Source organism: Aythya fuligula, chromosome 24, assembly GCF_009819795.1.
Source record: "Aythya fuligula isolate bAytFul2 chromosome 24, bAytFul2.pri, whole genome shotgun sequence".
In the NCBI taxonomy this organism is placed as follows: domain Eukaryota; kingdom Metazoa; phylum Chordata; class Aves; order Anseriformes; family Anatidae; genus Aythya; species Aythya fuligula.
In genome coordinates this window covers 5,783,276-5,807,839 of record NC_045582.1, presented here as the reverse complement: position 1 = coordinate 5,807,839, position 24,564 = coordinate 5,783,276, and the positions used below count along the sequence as shown (strand labels likewise).

At 44.3% G+C, this 24,564-nt stretch overlaps 1 protein-coding gene across 5 annotated transcripts in view; it reads right to left on the bottom strand.

Moving 5' to 3' along the window:
• GPATCH8 (G-patch domain containing 8) overlaps positions 1-24,564 on the bottom strand; it is a 54,272-nt gene that overhangs the window by 11,402 nt on the left and 18,306 nt on the right. For 2 of the 5 annotated variants that reach the window (XM_032202902.1, XM_032202903.1), the window contains 5 exons: positions 22,195-22,212; positions 20,032-20,104; positions 7,973-8,040; positions 7,425-7,511; positions 3,343-3,486 (listed from right to left, as the gene is read on the bottom strand). In XM_032202902.1, the coding sequence (XP_032058793.1) occupies positions 3,343-3,486; positions 7,425-7,511; positions 7,973-7,999 (258 nt within the window). In that variant the 5' untranslated portion in view covers positions 8,000-8,040; positions 20,032-20,104; positions 22,195-22,212. The other 3 variants (XM_032202904.1, XM_032202905.1, XM_032202901.1) reach the window with 3 other exon arrangements.

Here is a 24,564-nt window from a genome sequence, read left to right as displayed (position 1 = left end):
GGATGTAAATTCTCAGATGAAGTTAAAAAAAGTAAAAGGAGACTGCAAATGCTACATTAGTTAGTGCTAAGACAGTTCCAAGCACAGCACTTTAACAAACTGCTCTCTGCAATGTGTGATACAGATGAGGTTTATTTGATATTCATTAATGCTGTGCACTACCTGGGTACAAGCCTAGATAAGGAGACTTTTTTTTCCTCCACCAAACTCTGGTATGAAGTGTTCTCTCTTGATGTTAAAACCAAATTAAGGGCCAAGTCCTGTAATGCCATAAAGACGCATTCCCACCAAGTCCAGAGTATTCAAGGACTTTGGAAGCTCTCAAGCCCCTGGAAATCACATATGCAGATCCACAGGAAAGAAGCACAAAACCTACAACGGCTCCATCCTCACTATCCAAGTTCCTCACTAACTGCAGTTTTCCTTCTACACCTGCTTTCTTCCCACATTTATCTGTTAATTAAAGGCAGTCACGACTGTGCAGCATCAGAGGCGGGGGTCCTTCGTAAGCTACCACTTAGCTCTAGCTGCCAGGGTTCAAGAGCTTATAGCTAAAAAAAAATACCAATTAAAGATATCAGTAGCTTTCCAGGGCACAAGAAGTTATTACATCTATGGTAACAGCACTTTCCAAATGCTCACTGAATGAGCTTTAGAGGGACTGAGTTTTTTCTTCTTACAGTGCCATCTGTATGAACTTGAGTTGCTTTAGTCTTCTGGCTTCCCCCTCAGAGGGGCTGGCCAACTGGTGAATACGGTTCTTTAAAAACATTTGTACTATTCATTTCAAGAATTAACCTATTAAAAGAAGTCTAGAGAAGAACATTACATACCTCCAACATGATGTTTAAAATACAAGTCAGTGATTTGTGATAATAAATTTAAGATCATTTTTCCAATTAAGGTAATCTAGAAATACTGCCTTTTGGATAGCAATTTGGTGTTGATGTCAACTCAGACATAACCAAATGCCATGAAAATAGTGCAGTCAGGAAGTAAAAATAATAAAGCCTCCCCTTTAATTGTTTGGTGGGAATAAGTTGGTGGTTGGTCCAAAATTTATCCGGTAGGGATCAATACACTTACCTATCATCCCTGTTTCGCAATAATCCTGAGTTCCTTCCTGGAATACAAGACAGCGTCTTTATAACTTGGGAGAAGAAAGGGATCTGAGGATGGAATGTCTATTTACAGAGACAATCTAATGTTCACTGAGCCACAGAAGGAACAAGGAGACACTTGAATGCCGTGGGTATGTGCAATTAAAAATACTTAAAAGCAACAACGATCCTGTGGAAATCTCTTCAACAAGAGAAGGCAAACCTGAAGCTCTGACACCTTGAGAATTACTGCTGAGAAGACAAAATGTTGCAGAAGCAACACACACCAAACTGGTTTGCTTAATTGTCTAGGATGCTGTAATGTCTCATCTTTCCAGGAAAACCTACTGATTAGCCTACTTTTAAGAAAACAGTTTTTCCTCAGAAAACTGCGTTAGCCTTTATGTAACCTTGCCCTCGTGTCCAAAGAGGCAAAACATGAAACATCAATGTGCAACATGAAAAGATAACTGTTACTTTGGAGACCACCTCACAATTCAGAACAGACTGTCAGAAATGAGCCTTATCTTGAGCGATAATGAACAACACCAGTGAGATAGTGTTACTTATGCAAATTTACCTTCGTTGTTTCTAGGTAGCTTCAAGTTCACTTACTGAACACTGATCCAACAGGGTGACACACATTTCAGCACTACATAACGCTGAGCATGCATTTTCCCCCCCTAAATAAACATGATTGCTTCTTTGTTTAAACCCCTGTGTAACTACAAATTAATGCTGGGTGACTTATCAAGATTTTAAAGGCTCGTTCTCTCCAAAGCCTGCCAGACGTTGCTGCAGACACAAAAATTGTCCAGGATCATCAATTGCTTTACAAATCACCACCTGTAACAACCAACCCCCAAAGTCCTTTCTATGTATGAGAACATTATGCTACCCTCTGCTGTACCAAGACTTTTTCTTTCCAGCCAGCCTTCTTGCACCCCTTCTGGTGACCATTTAAACAGTCCACTTGGGGTGTGGTTTGTTTCTCTTTCTTCAGCATCTCTAGAGGCTAGAACCTTACTAACCTCGAGTCAGTCCCCTAATTAACCACCGAATTGTTTTGAGCAGGTGTAGCCATTATCACACTTTATCACCACACTGTAAGAATGTGCCACAAACAGGTCCTTCCACCTCCTAAATAGATGCGTGTAATAGCAGTCAAGTTTCAACAAAGAGGTTGATGGAAAAATTTAGACAAAGTACACTGCTATCAGGTATCACAACTGTGCCATCAGCTCAGGCAAGACAGCCTGTTTTCCCAATACAAAACACATGCTCTTAATCTACTAAACCACAATTCATCACAGGACTCAGACAGAAATTGCCCTACCATGAGATTTCCTATTAAGCCTCCCTCAGCAAATTTACTTTGAACTATTACATCCTGTACTCAACACATAAAAAATTCATACTCTGTAATGTTATATTCTCATCTTAAAAGCTCTTGCTTCACTTCCATTTTGCAAGACCTGGTACTCCGCAGCACATCCTCCAGAAGTTATCGGTGTTTTAATGATCATATTGTTAGAATTTATAATTAACAATACCAAAAAGTCTCATTTGAGCAATTTTATCCCTAGATGAGCACAACATTGCTATCTGTTTTAAATTTACATCTCATTTAACAGCTTTAAATGGTAAAATAGATTAGGCTAACACATGAACTTTTATTATTTATTATGCCACACAAAATATCACATAGCTATTGCAGTACATCCTACCTTGGGACAAAAGCCAATTCCACAGATTCTGAATTGATCTTCTCATGAACATTACAGAATTTGAAAACCACCCCTCTTTTACAATTCTTTTGACAAGGCCCATTATTTCCTAGTCTCTTCTCAGTAACTTGACAGAACACAGAATAAAGTTTTTAAAATGTCCACATGGCATATCATCAGACTCTGAAGTTGTATTACCATAAAAGCTGATACAAACTGGGAGCCATCCATATCCATGTGTATTCTTCCCAGTTTAACAGCAGCCCATTCTTGCTTGTGGGTCAATAAAACTGGGGCTTCTCGATGTAAACAATGGTTTTGCTGTACAGTGTTGTGTTGTTTTTGTTTTTTTGTTATGAATGGTGGGCATATGAATCTTAATCAATGACACAAAACACCTATTCCTGGGGCTATGAGCATAATAAGCACACTGGGGAAATTCAAAGTATTAACCACAAACAAGACCACTGCAATGAACAGAAAATTAATGAGCCATACTATCAACAACTATTTACCTGCTTGTGAGCATGATCGTAAGAGTTTATGTGATTGTCAAACTCTTGATGCTTTTGATACTGCTTGTCACAGAGTTCACAGTAGAAGTTTGCTCTGAGGTCTTCCAAAGCCTTGGCAATTGCCTTTTCTTTATCAACATAATCCTGCAAAATTAAGAAAAAACAATTCTGTTAAAATTCCTGTAAAATAATCAGGAAGATTCCTTTAAGGAAAAATATTCCTTAAGAAAACCTTAACATACACTGATGATTAAGGTACTTTTTTTTAAACCAATCAGTCTTTACACATTAAAAAGTATGAAGAATAACTTGGCTGTGCTATCAAACCAGTCTTCATTCAGTCTCCTGACAGAACATAATCTTATCATTAGCACAGGTATCTGTAAACAGAGACTGCTCAAAAAGAGTTACCACTGACGGCACTAAGACAGTCCTCTTCCACCTGCAAGAAGTGAGCCTGCTGGACTGTCTGAGATGTAAAAGAAAAAAAAGAGAGGTTCAAAGCCTCAAGCTAACACAAACAAACTGGCAGCTGCCTGCTCACAAAAGGCAATGAACAAATACACATCGAACCCATGGAAGATCGCTGCTTTTGGAACAGACTCTTAGAACTTTAACCACCGATACTTCCTCCATTTTGAGTGCTAACAGATGTCTGCTCAACCTCAATTCGTCTGTAATTCAATAAGGATGCGCACAGATAGGCAGTTGGGAAAGCATCACTCAGAAACCACTGAGCTTAACTCGCTTCAGTGTAATTTTACAGGCATTTTTCTGTCAGCGAAATCTTCCCAGGAGCAACACTGTCCATTAAGCTGAGTTCAAACAGCAATTACACCAGGAACAGGCACAGGTAGTTGCCATTTTGGGAGGTCTTCTCCCCCCCCACTTTTGCTAAGGGCTGTACACGCTACTTATTCCTTATATAATTCAACATGTTTCTAGGCACAAAACTAAACCTCTGAGTAAAAGGTGCCGCGTCTCGATTGGCAACAGTCACATCCTCCTCTTTTGCTATAACGAGAAGTAGCAGCTTTCAGCTTGGCAGGGTCAAAAAGCTCTGGGACTCGCCCACGCAGCCGCCTGCTCGGTCGGTGCAAACCCCAGGCAAACCCTCACACCGCTGCCGTGGCTCCAATCCTGCTGCCTGAAACCCAGCCCTGGCTGCTCCGCAACCCCGTCCCCACAGGGCAGCTGCACCGACGCAGACCGGGGGCTCGAGCACACCCAAAGCCAGGCGAGACAAACCACGGGGCGAGCGGCTGCTGCCTCCAGCTGAGGCTTCATTACAGCCCTGCCAGCAGAGCTAACAAAGCATCTGCACCCCGCGCGGGGCAGCTGGGGAAGGTTTACAAGTCAGAAGCACTTACCACCGACTGTACTGAAAAAAGCTCCAAAGGTTGTGTACAACCTTTCGTAGCTACAAAGCTACAAAAGACTGTGCTAACAGCAGCACACCCAGCACAGCTAGTTACCTTACCCATTTCAACTGGAATAAAGAGAAGCGATTCAAGAAAAAAAATAGCCTAACACTTGAGAAAAGGCATGTAACAGTTTAAGAGTTTGTCTTCAAAACCAACTTTTTATGGAAAACTTTCTTGCATAAGAAAAAGGAGGTAGTAAGCGTTAAAAAGAAAACACTTCAAAAGCATTCCTCTTTTTATTTGATAAGATTTTGTTCAAGATAATGCAGTTAGTCTCCCAGTTCTCACATCAAAATTACTTCAATATTGCCAATCATGTTTTCTATAATACTAGATTCATGCAAAAAAAAAAAAAAAAAAAATCAGCACCCCAGGGGAAAAAAATCTGAGAAATTCTACTAAGTTTTTTTTCTATCTCCATTTTAAAGCTCTATCCAATCTTTAAATATAAATCTGTTTCAAGCTCCTGCTTCCATCCATTATGGGAGGCCCTTACTTAGAAGGGAAAAAGGCACCTAGAGATTTGAGCCTGAGGCAGGTCCCCACGAAGACAGGAAAGGAAAACAGAACAGCATGAGGTTCACAGAACAATGCCATTTAAAGTTCTTCTGATGTCCAAACAAGCTTCCTGCACCACGTGTATTTTTTTTCAGAGAGCATCCTGTGGCTAAACAATGAAAACAGCCATTTGAATTATCAGCACCTATACAAGAGAAGGGAATTAGAGAACATTTCTTGCTTCTTGGTTGCAGAGTTATCTGAAATTCCTTTGAGACTCACTGAATGGCTAATCATGATGTGGCCACAGTTGGCAATTGCATAACGGACTCCTGTGGCGCAATGAAAAATTTACACTTACAGAGATTTTCACAGATTAATATGGAAATGCAACAGCCTAACGATGAAGCGCACTAATAAAAATACATCCAAGTTGGGAGAGATTGCTGCTGCTCCATAGAGCTCCTGGAAAAGATCTGTGCTGAATACTGGCAGGAAGGGAAAATGCTCTCAGAGAGCAATGCACATCCAACAGCATTTGGAAAGACAATTGCAAAAACTAAAGAACTTTACCATAAATTGCATTGCAGACTTGAGACAAACATCATTACACGCAATTCACACAAGAGCTCCTAATAACCCTCCGAAATGAAGCAATACTTTGCACCCTGCAGCTGTTGCCTTCTTAAGATCCCCAGCACCACAGCCAGAGGCTCACTGTGGGACGGGAGCAGGCTTTGGGTCCAATGCTGCCCGGGAACGGCTCCATCAGAACTAAACCTCATGTTGCAGTGGGCGAGCAGTATGCCACCCGGCATGGACAGCATTGAAAACAACAAAAGATAGAACAGCTTCAGGGAGAAAGTGCACCTGGCCATGGAGGAACTGTTCAGCGGAGGCTATTTAAGCCCATTTAAGAGCATGCCTGCACTTTTAAAACATGCCAGAAGATATCATTAGCTTCATTCAGCTCCAAACTAATAATTAGTTTTATAAGTAATTACAATGACTTTTATTTTTAAATGAACAAATATGCCAGCAATTCTCTCTTTGTAAAGGAGTTCTGCTTTGTAAAAAGCACATTAAGGTCTCAACTTAAGGGGAGGGGGAGAATCAAGAAGGGAAGATACAAGTTTTCATAGCTGAATAAACCACCTGCAGTATTAACTGTTCAACCAGAGAAATTAAATTTTAGATTTGCCATGGTTATGTTTAATTTTAATGGCACTGAAACTACTTTTCCACTATTCCTCAAAGAATTAAAATTTATGCAAAAATGACACTTCATTGTAATGTCTGTGGCTCTTCTTCAGTCCTGCTACTTCCAAAGTCTCAGGGCAACCAAAGGAGCAGCCTTTCTCAAGGCTTCATGTACTTTCCAGGCTGCTAAGCAGAAGAGTGGATTAAAGGACTAGCAAAGACCACATCTCCACAGGGCACCAAGTGGGAACTCAGTTACTGCTAGTTCAAGTATGCTCCAACATGCCATGCTCAATGCCAACATGACAGCCCCCTTTTTTTTTTTTATCATTAAAAAGATGTCTTGGGTTTCCTTAAGTCTTACAGGTTTCATAAATCCTGCGGAAACATGGAATATACGTGTATTTTTTTTTAATGCAGCCTGAGAAATTCTTCCAAAGAGATATAGCCTATCAGTTTCTTGGAACCGGGGCCACAACCACATCATAACATGTTATTTGCTGCTTACTCAGTAACAACAGAACTACACCTTGGGTAGACCCTTGTGGATCCCTCCCAACTCTCATATTCTATGATACATCATTTCCAGTTGATAACCGTCCATCTGAAATTTGATTCTGCACTGACAAAGTGGCATGTTCACCACGGAGCTTGGCAGCCCTGGGTCTAGGGAAGGACATGTTCTGCTTACCCTAGAACTGTTCTTTCCAGAACAGGAGCACAGCACGCTGACAGAAAGCCTCGCTACTAACCTGCAGCTCTTTACCAATGAAAGAAAGACCAAGATTAATTCTAGGAAGTGAATAACCCATTTGTTAAAATATAAAGAATCTCAAAACAAGAATAGGTAATTCCTACCACTATTACTGCAGCCTAACAGTAAGAGCCATATCCTACTAGAACAAGTCCCCTCCCGTTGAGCCCCTGGGAACTTTGATGTTAGTGCCCCCATTTCAGTACCTTGTATTTCTGCCTCAGCTCCTCGGTGTCTTCTTTCTCCACCTCCAGTACACGCCTCCGCTCAGTGGCATCTTCGGCGTAGTCAAGCTTTAAAAAAAAAAAAAAAAAGTAATTTGTCCCATAAATACTTTGCACTACTGAGACTGACAGAATGTGTAATTTAAAAATTGAGGTTCGAAACAGAATCTTTGCATATTGTACTTCTTTTTCCTTGTTTTGTCATCCCACAGTGCAACCCACATGCAAAACAGCTCACTAATCCTTCCGAGCTGGTGGCTCCCAGCAGGCCCATCCACTGCCAGCAGCAGCCATAGCTTTGCAGAAGTGAAACTCAGAAAGCTGAGGAGTTTAGGGTGCCATCCAGACCTCAGGTAACCCATGGTAAACAGAGTGTGCATTTTGAGCAGAAATCTTTTCTTATTGTGTTGATTTAAGAGCAAGTTTTTCTTCACCTCTGATGCACAAATTCTTTTTAATTTCTTCCCTACAGACTCTCCGAGATCCAGGCAGTCAGTGAGAGGGGTCATGCTGGAGCCAGGCAAGCTTACCTCCATCTCCATCCGCCCCATGCCCATGACATCGTACTTGACAACAATCGGGATGGGATCCGTCCTCCCTGTAACAGGAACACAGGCAGGTGGTCAGCAGTCGGTCCGTGTCCACAGCTCACTTTGACACATTGGGTTTGGGTGGTTAGAGATCTTGCCTTGGAGTGCAGAGACCAGAAAGCTACAGTGAACCAAACACAAGCCATTCTCACAGCTTACAGCCAAACCTGCTTCTTGGCTCCAAACCGGCTCAAGTCTAACACACCTCTGGTACTGACAAAAGCTATGCTCTGAACATTAACTGGTTGGGTAAAACGTACTCGTGGTTAATGTTCAACTATGGCAAGTCCTAGCACGTGGATGCTAACAGGACTTGAGCAATGAACTTTCTCAGTGCTTCCACACCAGGCAATACGTGCTCCTGATCTTTTGATACAAGCAAAAAAGCTATTAAATGTGTTTTGTTGCACTGCCACATCGAGAATTGATCATAACTTCCCTGTGAAAAGCGTGGAAGCCTCCCTCCCACCAGCTTTTGGCACTTCCCAAGAGGAAAGGATGCTCATCTGGCGGAGCGGCGTGTAAGCCAAACTCCTTCCCCTCAAAAGGAGCGCCGCCAGCACAGGCCAGGTGGTCAGTGCCCTGCTTCCCAGCTCCTGTGGAGAGATGCTCCAGCACCCGCTGTGTCATCTGTAAGCTGTGAAAAGGACTAGTTGCGAAGAAAATTGACTTTGAACTAATCAAACTATGCTGGAGATTTATTGTTGGTTGTTTTTTTTTTTTTGTTTAAACATATCTTTAATCCACTCATAACCAGCCAAACAAAGCAAAACGGGGCAGACAAGCACTTTACTACCACAGCTTTTTTAATTTGTATTTGTTTATTGAAATTTTACATCACAACTCGCGCTGTTTGTTGTGATGTAAGCCCACTGAAAAAGTACTTACCTTCTCTGGTGCATACCTTGAGTAAAAAAACAGAATGTTTACTTCCCTTAATATTGCTCTTGGTTTGGTGTAAACAACTGTTTTGTTATACACACATACAACATATATTATACCTTTGGGCTAAAAGATCTATGGATTTTAATCATGCCAAAAAAGTTACATTGCAATCCACATGCACAAAAGGCTGAAGCCTTTAAAACTGCCTCGGAAAATGTGTACGCGCATCAACTGCTCTCTTCTCAGCATTAGCTTTCTCTAACTTCTGCCAAAGCAGCAATCCGTGGATTTTGGACTCCAGAGTCCTCAGCAACCTGCCTTGTCCAGACTTTTTTTTTTTTTTTTTTTTTTAACCCTTAGAGGCACAGAAGTATGTATTTTTCTTTCAGAAAGAAGTCCATTTAATAGTTTTATTTTCATTTACATGCCCATACACTTGACGGCAGGCATATATTCACCAACTCCAAAAGCATTTGTTGAGTTGATTCAAAATTGTACTTTGATTTTAACTTTCATTTGGGTATTTTAACATCGTTTTCCACATGAAAGCATTTCTCTTATGCCCAATGGTATAATAAAGTAAGCAGTGACTGCAATTTTTAGCAAAAGGACCAAATTAAAGACAGGTTATAAAAATGACTTCCTAAGTGCAATATCACTTTCATAACGTCTCAGCCAGGGATTTACTGGTAAGTGGTAAACCCAAATGGAATGACTGGCAGCAAGTGCCAAGAAATTTTTTTTCAAGCTTTTTTTGTTTGTTTTAGTTTGGTTTGGTTTCTCCAGCAATAGAGATCTTTTGATGCAGCCTCATTGCTTTGGTAAACCCCTGCGTACAAACAATGCATCAGTACTTTTGCCTTCTAAGGCAGTCAAAGTTTTTCAAAATCTATTTGTAAATTGCAGTAGCAAGTGCTAGTGCCCATCGTGTTGGGGAAAATCAAGTTTGGACAGTATTAGAAATTTACGTTTAAACTGATTTTGGCAGTTCTAACACAAACAGAAACATCCCTTTTTAGCAATACCCTTTAATGAACAAGGATCAGACAAGTGTGCATAAAGAAAGGAAAGGAAAGGAAAATGAAAGACCAAGCAGAAGGATGATGGCTACAACAGAGAAAGTAAGCCTAACATATTGGTGCACTGATGACAAAAGGAGTAATTCAGTCTGAAAATAAAAAATTACCACTGCTAAGTTTACCATCACCACAACAAGTCCAGGATCATAACGCTGTAAAAAAGAAACACCATTTGTTAGGCAGAAACCATTAGGGGCAGAAAATAGGCCGTTTGTAGTAGGCAGGTAGGATGGGTTAATATAATACGAGGCTTCTTCCTCACCCCTCCACCCCAGCACCATGCTTTGCCCTGTGGAATCAGGGAGTGGGTACATCTGAACAGTTGCTGCTCGATTTCATGGCTGCGTTTGCAACCTGACATTTGCAGGTGTTGGCAGAGGTTGAGCTCTTGGCGATGGCCCAATTTCAAGGATGCACTTTGGCACATTAAAGCAGGCAATTTAAAAAGAACCAAATCAGGACCTTCAGGCAATTACCAATATATTATTTTTTTTGGGGGGTGGGGGGGAAATAAGCTCTGTTTTAAGAGGGGAATATTTAACACAAAAGGCGATGCCTCCATTTTAGTCTTAACCATTATTTCCTTGCAGATGAAATAAGACAGCGGCCAGCCGGAGCCCAGCGTGACATCCAGCTGACAAGTGCCAAGCTCGAGCACTCTGAGCACGTCTCCAGCACCGAAACAAGGGCGCCACACAGCAGGCCGGGGAAGCAGGACACGCTGCCAGGCACGGCGCTGGGTCACGGGGGCCTGGGGAGCCTCCTGTCATGCCCTAGGACAGCCACTGTGGCGGGCAGGAAGAAACGCTGTCGGTTGCCAGAGAGCCACCCCTAACCCCGCTGAATGCCAAGCAGGCTTGGGCAGAAGATGGAGAACAGCCAAAGGGGAAAATGGGGCTTTTAAGTTAAACTCTAAGTTCCTCTTTTAAAGAATTCCCTCAAGGAAAAGGATCCAAAGGTTCTCCACATTACAATGTGAGCTTTACCAGCACATAACCGTGGTTCTCGGAGGTTGCAGGGCTCCCAGCTTTAGGGTTCTCACTGACCATTTTCGGGTACACCAGCACTGCGAAGGGGAAAGCTGAGTTTTCAGGAAAGGCCAAGAACTGCAGCACTTCACACCAAACCAGGGCTGTGAGCACTGCTACCCTGACAACGAACCCCTCCACGTGGCAAATCATGCAGCTATGTCCGCACCCCTTCCCCTAAAACCCCGCAAAAAGCCTCAAAAAAGTTACTTTCTTTCAGAACTATGTCACAGGCTCTTTCCTTCACAGACTAGTCACATTACACAGTGCCACAACACCCCACCAAAGAGGGGGTCGCTAAGTAAATGCTTCCACAAAGGGGAAACACTTGGGGGGGTGGGGGGGGGGAGAAAGCAGGACACGACAAAGCACAAACCTCAAGAGGTTGAGAAAAAGCAGCGGCTTACATGAGAGCTGCACCTTAGAAAACAACCTCAGAGTGAAGGAAGCAGACTGCAGGAGCACCCTGCTGAGCTGCAGCAGGGACGGGCTCCTCCGAATCCACTCCTCTTGGATTGCACAAAGTTACTGGGTATGAGTAAATATTTTGCCAGCAGCTACAAACCAACAAGCCTCGGAGAAAGAGTTAATCCTAATGCTGCAGGATTTCAGCAAGAGTACGAGCCACCGAGTCACGCTCTGCTCTGAAGATCAGCATTTCACAGTTGCCAGCTGCAGGCTGCTTGCTCCTTTCTCTGGACACAGCAAGCAGATGCTGCTCCGCGCCTCCGAACAGGACGCTGCGCCAGATGGACCTGCCATCTGAGCCCGTCTCGAAACATTGACATTTTCAGTGCTAGTGCACAGTTTATCTTTTTTTAAACAGTCAAAACAGAAAACAGTTGTCAGCGATGATTTAGATGCAGAAGGATTCTTCCCTCCAGCAATCCCGTGCACCTACAGTGGATATAAGGCCTTTCTGAAGGTCTGTTTAAAACCAGATATAAACGATGTAACGCTGTGAGGAACAAGGACCCCAAAAGTTATGCATCCATGTAATTTACCCCGGTATATTTCATATTATCATTTACGCATAGCATACAGGTACCACAAGTAACAGAACAGCCTTAATCCCTCTCCCTACCTTGACATCTATTAAGGAATTCATCCCAGGTACATGCTCTGTGGGAAATAATCCTAGAAGACCGACTGCTATCACACACTTCATCAGAGGAGAATTTCACGAACTGAGCATCTCGGAAGGACACACTGAGATGGGGTCATGTTGAACACAGACGATTTTTACTTATTCGCTATCTTTATGTTACAATTCCATACCACACCATGGTAGGAGGCAGCTTTCCAGGAGGTTTTAGTTCCTTTTGGAGAGCTGCTACTGCAGCGATGAGAAGCGCGGCTGCCTGAAGACTGCATGGGAAGTTTCAGGATGACACCAACTGGTTCTCATGGACATGGGTTAGTTTGGTTGGTTACCAGCAGTACGGACCCCACTGTGAGCTGTGAAAGGTGATGAGGTGCCTGGGCCCGTAGAATCACAGAACAGCTGGGGTTGGAAGGGACCCTAAAGATCATCCAGTCCAACCCCACTAAGGTTCTCAGGCACCAACACCCACAGCAGAGCACCCACAGACACAGGACATGATCACCATTCAGCTACATTGCCTCTAGGAACATCTGAAACAGTGAGGAGTCATCCTGCTTGTGGATTAGGTTCGTTCTCTAAAACAAAGATTTTGCAAACACTATAAACTTTCCTGTGTCTACTGCACATTTAGGTAATCAAAGAGCTGTCACGTAAAACGCTCAAACTCCTCATTCAGTACAACAAAAGGGAAGGGATGAGGAAATCCACTATTTTTTACTGGTCAACAAGTCCTGGCAAGCTCTGTGGTGCTCCTTGCTGGCTAAAAACAAAGCTACATTCTCAGCCTTATGCCGACTGCTGCAAGAAGCAAACAAACAAGAGCAACCTTTTATACTGGTCTCCTTTGGGAATGTGATCTGTGAGCTCATCTTGTTTGTCTCAGATTTCTGGAAGGGGTCACAGACAACCAAGACATTCAAGCAAAGTCATCTACCACCCTCAGCAACAAGGGTCAAGTCCCAAGGAGGAGAAACTGGTTTTCAAGTATGCAAAAATTGTGCTGTGAACTTCATCCTTACTAAGCAGGAGAAAAACAAATGAAAGCCAAGTTGCAAACACCCCAATCACATCATAAACTTCAAGTGAGCCCTAAACTTCTTAGACACACAATCCAAGGGTGACCCTTGCAGAAAACCAAGGGTTAGTGATTTCAGAGCTCACTGAACTTCTTTAAGGGCAGACAGACAGAGTCCGGGTCAAAAAGCACCCCCAGTTTCCTAACCCAGTTGATGACTGGTATTAAGGAACAAGATGGACGATGTTACAGCATGAACATCAATCTCGATTGACCCAGAATATAAATCCAAGGTATGAGACACTGTCTTACCTCATCTTGGTACGTGGGGAGGGCTGAGGAGCCCGTCTGGCCCAAGGGCACACTGCAGGAGCAGGGACAGGTCGCACACAGCCTTGGCTACCTGCCTCCCACCCACACATCTTTCGTGGTTTTATTAAAACTGTTTTAACACTGCACAAAGGGCAATAAAGCCTGACACCATGCCAAGAGAAGGACATCTCAGCATCACAGTGACCTTGTGTCATTGACAGAATAACGATTTCATGGACTGCACGTGCTCAAATTACCCAAAACTTACAGCCTATGACTGAAGGAAGGACCTTGCATGTTGGAGAGCAAGTATGGGGGCAACCGCTTCGCACGGAGGAGAGGGAGCCCTGCAAGCCCTTCCTTTAGGTCTGCGGTCTCGGGCATTTTCACATGGTGATGAAGATTGGTATGATGATAGCAGGCTTTCAAAGCCACATTACCCATACTATTTTTTATTTTTTTTAAAAAAGCTAGCTTTACATGAAAGTACTCCTCTCTTAAAACCATTGCAATGATTTATGTTGCAAACATGAGCACGGAAACGTTAGTCTATGCCAGAACTCAGGTTCCTTGTGAGGACACATTAAGATATAAGATAAGACCATGTTTACATCTTTCTTGCGTAAGACTGCCAAATCATTCAATACCAAATGAATAATGGCACTGTTAAACGTTCTTGTCTTTTTCTTCCATATTCTCTTGTATTCATTACAAAGCTTCCATACCCAGAAATAAATACAAAATTCCTCATTTCCTCATGCTGTTTTTCTCGGATGCTCATTGTTCTGTGTTCCCAAAGCCTCACAAACATCTACTCTGTCTGCCTTTGTGAGATCAGAGGATTTAACAAATGGAAAAATACATTAATATATTAGCCATTTGGTGAACTGCTAACAGAGCCAGGATTCAAGACCACTGGAATTCAAGCCCTGAGCTTATTTCCTCAAGCCACAGCTGCCAAGCCATCACACTTGTGACTGATCTCAGCTGTGTGAGCGGTCAGAGCTCCACTTATCACTCCCCACATGCCTATAGAAAGCAACACCCAGAACCAAAGCACAGCTCACCAGCAGCCACCTAACACGCTGTTGGAAAAGTGACTCTTATTGAGCTTGGTCTCATGCATGACATTATCACAGAGGCTGCCAGAAAAGGGATAACTCCTGCCTTAACAGCAAGTTCACCTGCAAGCTCCTCCTGCTCTCTGCACATCTTTTAGTATTTTTTAGGCAGATCTGTTCTTTCACCCTTGATACAAAAAGGAAGGAAAACGAGAGCTTGTCTGAACACATTTAGGGAGAACGTGCCAAATCAGAACTGCATTATGGTATAACTGATGGGAGTGGTGATGATTGTATTTATCATCACAGAATTTGCAAGTCATAGAACACAAATCCACTTGGTGGTTTGTTTTTAATGAAAGCCATGCAACAGTAAAGACAGTCAGGTGGGGAACTGAATTCTAGCATTTTCTAACAGATACGCTGTGCCTGACTTTGCTATGTATTTTAATGGATCTTGTTAGAAAATGGGCTCACGAAAGGATAAAACAAACTCAAAAGTTCTGTTATGCACACTTGTAACTGCTGCTGCCTGCACGTCACCAGTACAATACACCACAAGCTTGCAGCACACCGTGCCCGACAGGAACAGCACCGCCCTGACACCCCACAGAGGCTTGATTTCAGAGATCACCGGGGATCGCTGCTCTCCAGCAGGACTTTGGCAGCCCTTCAGAACAGTCGTGTCAAAAGAATGCCAAAACTTTGCTAAAAACATAACCAAATTTAAAAGAAAACACTGCTAAATAGGAATCGGGGGTCAGGAGGCATTTCTTTCCACCCAAAGGCTACAGGTAAAGTCACTGCTCCTTCTACAGACCTGCCCCAGGGAGACCTCCCTTTTCCCAATGCACCCGCTGCTCCTGTTCTCTGGACTACAGAGCTGACAGGCACCAGTGCAAGGCAGCGTGCCAGACGCTGTGCCGTACACCATCAGCTTAATGGAGTTCACAGCGAGTGGCGTTTTCATCACAAGCAAGTGACGGAAGGGCTGTCCTGGTCCCCCAAAGACTACCAAGAAGCAAACTGAAACAAGGCTTCACAGCTCGATTCTAGTTCTACGGGAACAACTCCGTATCACCCAAATGATTTGATTCAGCAACGTAAGTACTTAAGAGTAGCTATGCTGCGACAAAAACATGTTATTTGTTGCCATAGCAAAATATTCAATTCTGACTCACCTCTTGGAGACACCACAAAAGACCAGGGTAACCCCAGTCTCTGTAAGAGCGTGAATTAAATCAACACTCACGTGGATTACAAGCAAACTAATTGCACACCATACGCTGCATGCAGAGGAAAATGGTTTGGGTAACTGGATGCTTAGCTTAACTGCATCCTGTACAGGTGCTGGAGCAAGGCTGAGCAAGGCCCCTAAGAGAAGGCAAAAAAAAAAAAAAAAACAAACAACCTGACTATGAGGGCTGCCCAGAAGCTGCTCACAGACACCCAGCTGGGTATGAGCCAGTCGTGCCCAGCCAAAGCCGGAGTCCCCCTGTACAGCCAGCACCAACCAGATGAACCTTCCCAGCTAACGAGCCCTTTACACAGCACCACAACCAACAGCAACAGGGGCAGCTGCAGGACAGCAGGGAAGGGGAGGAGGCTCTGAATTAACTCGCTGAAGCCAGACCTGGACATTAGCTTTCCGTTACAGTCAGCCCACTTGCTCTTAGCCATCCTGGCAGCATTTATCAGATATTCCCCCATGCACCCTGCCAGCCCTAACCCCATCCCAGACGACCACCTACTTCCTCGGACATGACTCCTCCAAGGAGTTAATTGAAGGATTCAGGAGAGCCAAATTAAAACACCTGCCAGCCTGAAATGCTGGGTCACTTTGGTGGGCACTCGAAGCGTCATCCTCTTTCTGAACACATCAGATATAGTTGCTTATTCGTGTCCCTCCTGGCAAAGCAAAGTGACAATGGTCTTTGTCTTTCCCAAGGAGAGCTTTCATCTGCTCCATTTTCCTTAGTGAAACGAGGCAACAACTACTTCTCTTGCAGCTATTCCTCCTGGAGGAGTCACCACCTATCAAACACACAATGACCAAGAGAACACAGATGTTTTCAAGCACGAAACACTTTTTTTTAAATACTATAGCAAAAACTTGGAAACAAGGGGAAGAGATGAAGAGAACCTTATAAAGACATTTTCAAAGGCACGATGAAAGTTCTACTACTACTGCATGTCAGTCCTCCAATGCTTTTCATAATGCTCCAACCTCATATGAAGTACTTTCTCCAAGAGAAAGCATCAGAACACCTGAATTCAAGATCTTACTCAGTCCTTCTGACTCTTAGGTCACTTCTGATTCATTTAGCAGGCCCATTTAGCAGGGGGCTGCACACGACAGTCGGGCCCTGTTTTTAGCCTACTGCTAACGCCATTTCTTCACCAGGCCACAGATTTCTTGATTATCATCCAAGAATGGGAAACACTCTACAATTACCATCTTCTCATGTCAGAACAAGATCATCATACATCTTTTCACAGGCAAATAACGGCTCCCCAGGCCATACATTCCAGATTTAAACTGATCCCTACCAACTGGCAGCCCCCATTCTGCTTTCTCATATTCACTGGCCGTCAGCAAGTCAAAGCACCATTTCCAAATACCAGCTGCTTGCAGCGGGGAGAAAAATGCAAAATACATCAGGAGAATGGATAAGCCGATGGATGACTGCTGAATTCATGATGAGCCTCTCCAAACCATCGCTCTCCCCCTAGAGCGGTCAGAGATGACAGCACTACCCTTGCCCAGTATTCCACCCGATACAAATCCAAGACCAAGCAGCATGCTGGCACATTCCAGCTGGATCGCAGTCCCCCCTTTTACACCAGCTACGCCAGCGAGGACATGGGTTTCTTACTCTGGTCCGGGAGGCTCAGCTCCTCTACCAGCACCACAAAGGCACCACTAGCACAGCTAGCAAGGGCCACTGCCTCGAGGTGCTTCTCCTGGAGGTGCAAAACTACCCTGCTTGCTTCTGACATTGCACAGGGCACAAGCCAATCAGCCAGGCATCACCGTGCTACTAGAACAGCAAGAGGTACCGCTAGCAACTGGTAAGCGTGAATTTTAGGGTATTCTGGCCCAGAGAAGCAGCACCCTCACTGCTGGATTACATCCACAGCGGCTAGTTAGCACAAGGGAAGCCATCGCCATGGCACAGTCTGGCAGCACCAGGCCCTTGTTGAACAACTTGAGGGCCTTACAGAATTCGCAGGTATGGATGGCTGCCCAGGACAACGTCCTCTAACTTTCAGATTCACTGAAACTAAGGAGGGAGCCCCAGCACAGACAAACAGCTAGATTTAAAACTGCACAATGATGAAAATAAGCACACTGAACTCAACTTCCTGCTTAACTGGCATCAGCTGCGCGGGGAAAAAAGGTGCAGGTACTCTCAATTCAATACGTGCGAACCAAATGCAGTTTTGAGGGCTTGCTGCCCTCAAGGTTTTCCGCAGCCAGATACAGGAGGCTAGATAACATCTGCAGCAAAACTCTACTTGAGGTGGTTCTACTTCCGCTGCATTTAATTGCCCATGGGCTGTTTATAGTTTGAGGCTCAAGCACAGCTCGAAACAAGCAGGTTGGGGACAATGACGTAATTAAGGTCATTGGATAATGAATTAAGCGCTCCCAGAGCGACCATCAGCAACACCAGAGGCTCTGGCTGCTGGCAGCCGAGGGGAGTGCCCTTGGCAGCGCTGTGCCACCCAGCGCCCTGGCCCTGGCCAGGGGCGAAGGCACCGCACAATCCCTGCGCCCTCCACAAAGCCTCCATCAGGAAAGCCTCAGCACATGCTCGGGTCAGGCGAGACAGGCTGGTTCTGCTCCCATGTTTCCCTCAAAATGCAGGAAATGCAGAAAGCCCCTCATGGGCTGTACCAACAGCTTGTCTGCAGCTTCCAGTCAGTTCGAATCGCGCGAGCTTCGATAATACTCAGGACAGGGCACAGATTCAACGCTCCGAAACGTGCAGTGGGAAAAAGTCTTGGTCTGGACAAATATTGAAATGCAAATGCCTGAACCCTACCATGGGCAGTTTTGAGTCTCAGCCTCAGGACACAGTGCCACCACCTCTCACCCTGTGCACAGTCATCTGCCACGTCCTTCGCTAGGTCAGTGCCTGCGACAGGGCTCACACAGTGTCCTCGGGGCCGTGCTGGGGCTGCGAGAGGGCTTTAGGTTCTTTCAAGCCTCCATGTTTCCACATCGGTGACACACAGAGCAATACGGGGCACCCAAAAGAGAAAACAGACCAAATTACACATCCAGTGAATGCCATGCCAAAGCAGAAGCCTAAGAGGTGATGACTGCAACCACATCCTGAGCTTTGGCACCAGCACAGGGCAGAGAGGACCATAAGAATGCCATGCAGTAACCGGAGAATACACATGAAACCAGGTTAGAGGAAGCGAGAAGCATTAACCACCAGTGCAGTCCTGTCTGAGAAGTTAGAGCGCCTTAGCTCAAGAGATTAATATGCATTTCCAGAGCTCAGAACTCGTTACCTCTCCAACAGTCCTCCACAGCACAGACATTATGTCTCTAATGGGGTCACTGTAGGGGCAGGGAAGTCCAATTACAAGCTCCCAGGTCTTCAGACTAAGGCTATGGGAACAGGAGCAAATTACTCTGAGGAACTCGGGGCACACTGAGGTTCAAACACTTCACAAGGTCTCGGCAGGAGCAGCCTGGGTGCACGGTCCCACACCTGCAGTAATGCCGAGCGCCTTCCTGCAGGGGTCACAGGCAGACACCAAGCACACAGGCAGCTACTCAGGGGTAAGAAGCTACCTGGGGCTTTCCTCAAGGCAACCCAGCTGCGGGCAGCCCACCCACCCCACAAACCAGACTTATTTGCTCAGTTCAAATCGGGCATTTCTGGCTCCCAGGAAGAGTTCTGACGCGGGGCAGAGAGAGGGCTGGGTGTGTTGGTTCCTCTAGCACTAAGCTGTCTTTGGGAGGTTTGCGGAGTCCCTAGCAAGGAGCCTGCAGGATAAGAGAAGTAAGGAGACCCTTGGAAGCCCTCCAGAGGGACCAGAAATGAGCCTCTCCCATCCACATGAGCCTCTGCCACCACTTTCAGCCGCCAGTGGGCCCTACGCCTTGCCTTCTAATGGCTTCTGACATCACTGTAACTGGTTTGTGCTTTTAATTCTCTTTAATATCACAGCATCCAGCCAGCAGAGTATCACGAAGTTTCAGAAGCTGCACAACTACCTGTTAGTGAGCAGGCAGTTAAGTCACCTCCCTCCAGAAGGGCCACACGCGGCGACCTTACGGGGCCACAACACGCACACGCCACATCTAACCTGTACCCGCCAGGGAGGCAGCAGCTTCCACTCGCAAACTGCTAAACATGAAACTCAACAGTGCATTTGTTTGGACATATTAATAATGGAAAGAAAATCTAATCTAGAAACAAAAAGCAGAAATAATTTTGTTAAAGACTGAAGCCGGTGTTGAATGTTTCAGACAGAAGCTGCTGGACTTACCCTGCAGTGACTTTCCCAATCCCTGGCCCAGCTTCCACCCATGTTTCTGGAGTAAGCGGTGTCCAATATTATCCTGACAGACAGAACAGAGAAAACAAACCAAAAATATTCCAATAATATATTCTTCCCTTCCCGCTGACATTTAAACATGTGATGAGCAAGAGATTTTCTACATATATATGCATGCAAAAAAATGCTACTGAAAAGGCAATATATGCCCAATAAAAGGGAAAGACAAATGTCAAAAATTGCTGGCTAGAATTTTTCCAGGGGGACGGGGTATCAGGGACGGTCACTTTCTGATGGTGTGCTGGGCAACTTTTGTGCATCACATTTAAAATAAAATAAAAAATAAATAAATAAAAAAGCAATGTGGGAGAAAATAAAGTGTACCAATAAAAATTGACAGTAAAAAGCATAAAATCAAGCTATTTATACAATCATATCCATCACCTAGACAGCACCACTTAAGATTTTTTTTTTGTAAGGAAAATCTACAAGGTGTTTAGTCATTTTGTTTGTGTGTCAGGCTTTTATAATACTGAGTAAGTTGTAAGTGCAAGACTGCCCCACCACTAGAAACCAAAACACAATCATAGCAAAATCCAGGCTAGACTTGATTGGTTTTTTTATATATGTATATATATATATATAAACTAGCATGCAGCCAATATTAAACTGAAAAAACAGTGAGGTTAGTAAAAAAAAAATAATTAAATCAATTAAATAAAATGAGCTCAAGCACAGACTGGGTGATGCATTTCACATGTAAACTAACAAAAATACTAAGATGTTAGAATGAAACAGGCCTAGCAATAAGTTAACAGCAAGGAACCATTAGTGCATGTAGGGGAAACAATAAGCATAATGTCTCATCTTCCTAAAAAAAGGCTGTTTCAGAATGAGTTAAGTGGAAAAGTACTGAGGCAGCAATTAAGTGTCAGCTTTTAAATAAGGTCGGACAGGGCTTGGAGTGGCATTCATTACAGGGCTTTTTTGTTTGGTTGTTGTTGTTTTTTTGTTTGTTTGTTTTTTGCAAGTTTTCTTCCTCCCAACAACAAAATCCAAGAGTGCCAACGGCACCCTTGTGACCCTCAAGCTGAAGAATCCGCTGTTCACTAGCAGTGACCAACTGTCAACTCCTCAGATGGGCTCTTGGGTAGGAACGTGCCCACCCTCTAATCTTAAAAAAAAAAGAAAGAAAGAAATCAGATATATTTGTTGGTTATTGGTTAATTGCCATTACACAAACCACAACTCAGGATATCACAAAAATACCCTGAATCACAACGGGCTGTGAATCCATAACATTGAGTGGTACATGGAACCGTACAAAAAATGCTGCATGTTTCTGTAATTAAATAATCAAGTCATCAACAGAAATCAGAACAGCAGTTTCCTTCCACTCATTCCCCACTGCAGAAAATGACCACACAGTTTGCAGAACTTTGGTGAGTCAGCTTGAAAGACACGATCTTCCCAAAGATATTGGCTGCATGGAGACATTTTTCCTCAAAAAACATCTTATCAGGTATGAATTTATTTTTTTTCCAATACACCAGCCAAGTGAGACATTTTGTCTCGCCGTGTTTTCCAAGGTACCAGCGTACGTCTTTCCCACATGCCTGGCTCTCCCCCAGGACATAATTAGGGCTACGTGAAAAAAAAAAAAATCAAACAAGAAGTAAGAGAACGTCTGCTTGTAAAAGCTTAAATCAGTGTATGCAATAAAAGGAAAAATGAACAAATACGTATTCCAGTCACAAAGACCATGGAGGTTACTGGGGTGGAAGTGTAGGAAAACTTACCTTGGGCCATATCTGCTGCAGACCGCTATCGAACGGCCCCAAGGACCGCACGGTCCGTCATGCAAAGCGGCCCCGGGTTCATGGGGCTTGCAGATAACGCACTAATTGTTCTACCATTAGCACGTCAACTGTATCTGACAAAGGATTATTGAATCGGATTTTAAAAGCTGATGCTGACAAAAATGGCTGCGTTTTCAAAAAAGGACAAGGAGTACTTTGCGATCTTTTGCTAAGTGGAGATGAGACATTGTGCTGACTGTGTTGTGTTATGAATGCACTAAAATAAACAGACAGATGAAGCAGTATGCTATTTCCAAAAGCAGTGCAAGTGGAGTGAAAGCATTTCCATACGAACCTGGCTTTAAAAACTGGGCTGTCAAAAGAACAGTTAAATGTAACACAAAGTAAGAAACTGTCCAATCACTAATGGTAGTTTTTCTTTTGCTTTGTTTTCAATTCACTGCTTGCAAGTAATGTATTTATTAAAGAAGAGTGAAAGCATAAAATAAATTCAACAAGTCAAGACCAGCTGGGAGATTCAAGAGCGGTGTGTTGTGACTGACACAGTGAAGGGGTAAACAAATGTTAAAGGGAAAAAAGAAAAATTTAGAAGGGTTATACACATTAGCACCACTTTTACAAAACCACTCAAGAGGATGGTCGCAAGTTGTTTGACAAAAATTGGAATTAGGCCTGAACATTATCGTGCCTCGGTTCCCAGGAAGGGGGCATTTCTCCCCAGTCGCTCCCATTTGTTTGCTTAAGCAGTGAAAACTTGCTAATTTAAAAAAAAAATCACCAAATTTAAATGGAGCGCCTTTGTTTCACTGAATCAGAAGAACAACCCCAAGAGTTTCATATTAACATTCAAGTTGGGACCTAGCCACTTGTCTGCTCATGACGATTTCTAACCACGTCCTACCTTTTTCCTGCATTTCAAAGCACTATCACAGATCTCTCACAGCGGGAGGCTGGCAGGAACGCTCTTCAGTGTAAATGCTACCCTAAAAAATTCAGTTCTGGAAGGCCAGGATTGCTAGGCTCACATGTGAGACCTGTTCTGCAAAGCGTGACAGCCTGCCAAGTAACCGGGGATACCAGGACCAAACTCTGACATGGGGCAGCAAGTGTTGCAACCGCTGGTTGCCTTTTTTTTCCCCCAATTACACTTTTAAGTGAAAACTCTGTAAAAGCGTTCACTCTTTCCCATAGGAAAAAAAAAAAAAAAACATCTTTTACACCAAGCTTCCCGCTGTTGTCAAGAACTGCTGTTCCTTGTGACTAGCCTATCCTCATGCTGCAGCAGTTTTCCTACAGAAAGCTGCCGTGGTTTACAAAAACACCCCCAGCCCCAGCAGGAAATCAGAGCAGAACTGACAGCCCCAGGGCCCGCGCTCTCACTTTGGAGCTCATGTGTGGCAGCCGGGTGAACAAAGGAGCTCTTACTTACTCCAAGCTTACTCCAGACTCACTCCCGGCTCTCCAGCAGCAGCACTGCACACCGCTAGCCCCGGATGGCAGGATGCTCAGCGTAAGGCTGAGTGCCTCAGCAGGCTCCTGATGCAACTGTTTACACCATTCTGCACTACTCTCAGCACACTGAAGCTCTTGAGCAGAGGCGATCGCTTCTATTTACAGATGGGGAACTTTGCATTGCAGATTTAGTGCAACTTTTTCAAAGGCATGTCAGAAACATGAAGGTCTGCACTTCACCAGACACTCAGGAGAGTTGGCTAAGCTGCTCTGGAAAATCTGCAAAGTGACTTTCTCAAACAGCTCAAACTGGCTTCCCCAGTTCCCCATCCTGCGCCCTGACCACGTGCCCTTGCTCACTTTTCGCAGGTATCAGCGATTCCTGAGCACGATACCCCCAGCACAGGTTTCTGAAAAAGGTCGTGGCCAATAGAAAAAAAAATGCATATGATGAAAAGATGTGTACGAAAACTGAAAGGGTTTGATGATGTTGTACGTGGAGAGAATCTGCAACAGGTGGATCGAGCTGCGTTACAAATAAACCAACACCAGTTGTGCCCAGTACAGATTTGCTGTATGATGCCCACGCCACCCCGAGTGCTGCATTCTCATTGATCGGCTCAGCATCGGCAGGAACCATACATCTCTTGAGTGGGTTGTAAGCTGTGCTGACTGTGTATTGAGGAATCTATAAGCAAGGATTGGATGCTACTGGGTGAACCCATGCAAACAAGAGATTGAAAAGATTCCCAAAACAAAACCTATAGCTCACTACAGATGACACAATGAAGACTAGAGAGAAAAGCCAAATAGTAATGCTACACCATTCAGCTTCAAGAAGCACATTATTTATAGCGCTGTCCACATATGGCTACTGCTAAATGTCAAATCAGCAGCCTCATCAAATTACACTTTGGAACTAGTGGAGTCCACAGATCCGTACAGATATACAGTGCGACAAAACCCAACTTCAGCTCGTGCAGACGTCTACAACGGCCTGGGATCTTCCAGCACCTAGCACCTCAAGTCTGAAACCCTGTGCAGGGCAAGGACCTCCTCGTGTGACTGAGCAGAATTAGAGAGAGGGAAAGGACGTTTGTTAGTGATGACAAGGACAAGCTACCAAGCTCCAGGATCAGTGGACGATACGCAGCCTCGCCTCCAACCTGCAACGATGACGGCTTGGTTCGACTCCCTGACACTCTGTATGTGGTCTGCGGGGGAAAGAGCTGCTGTCCAGGGGGGGCTCTAA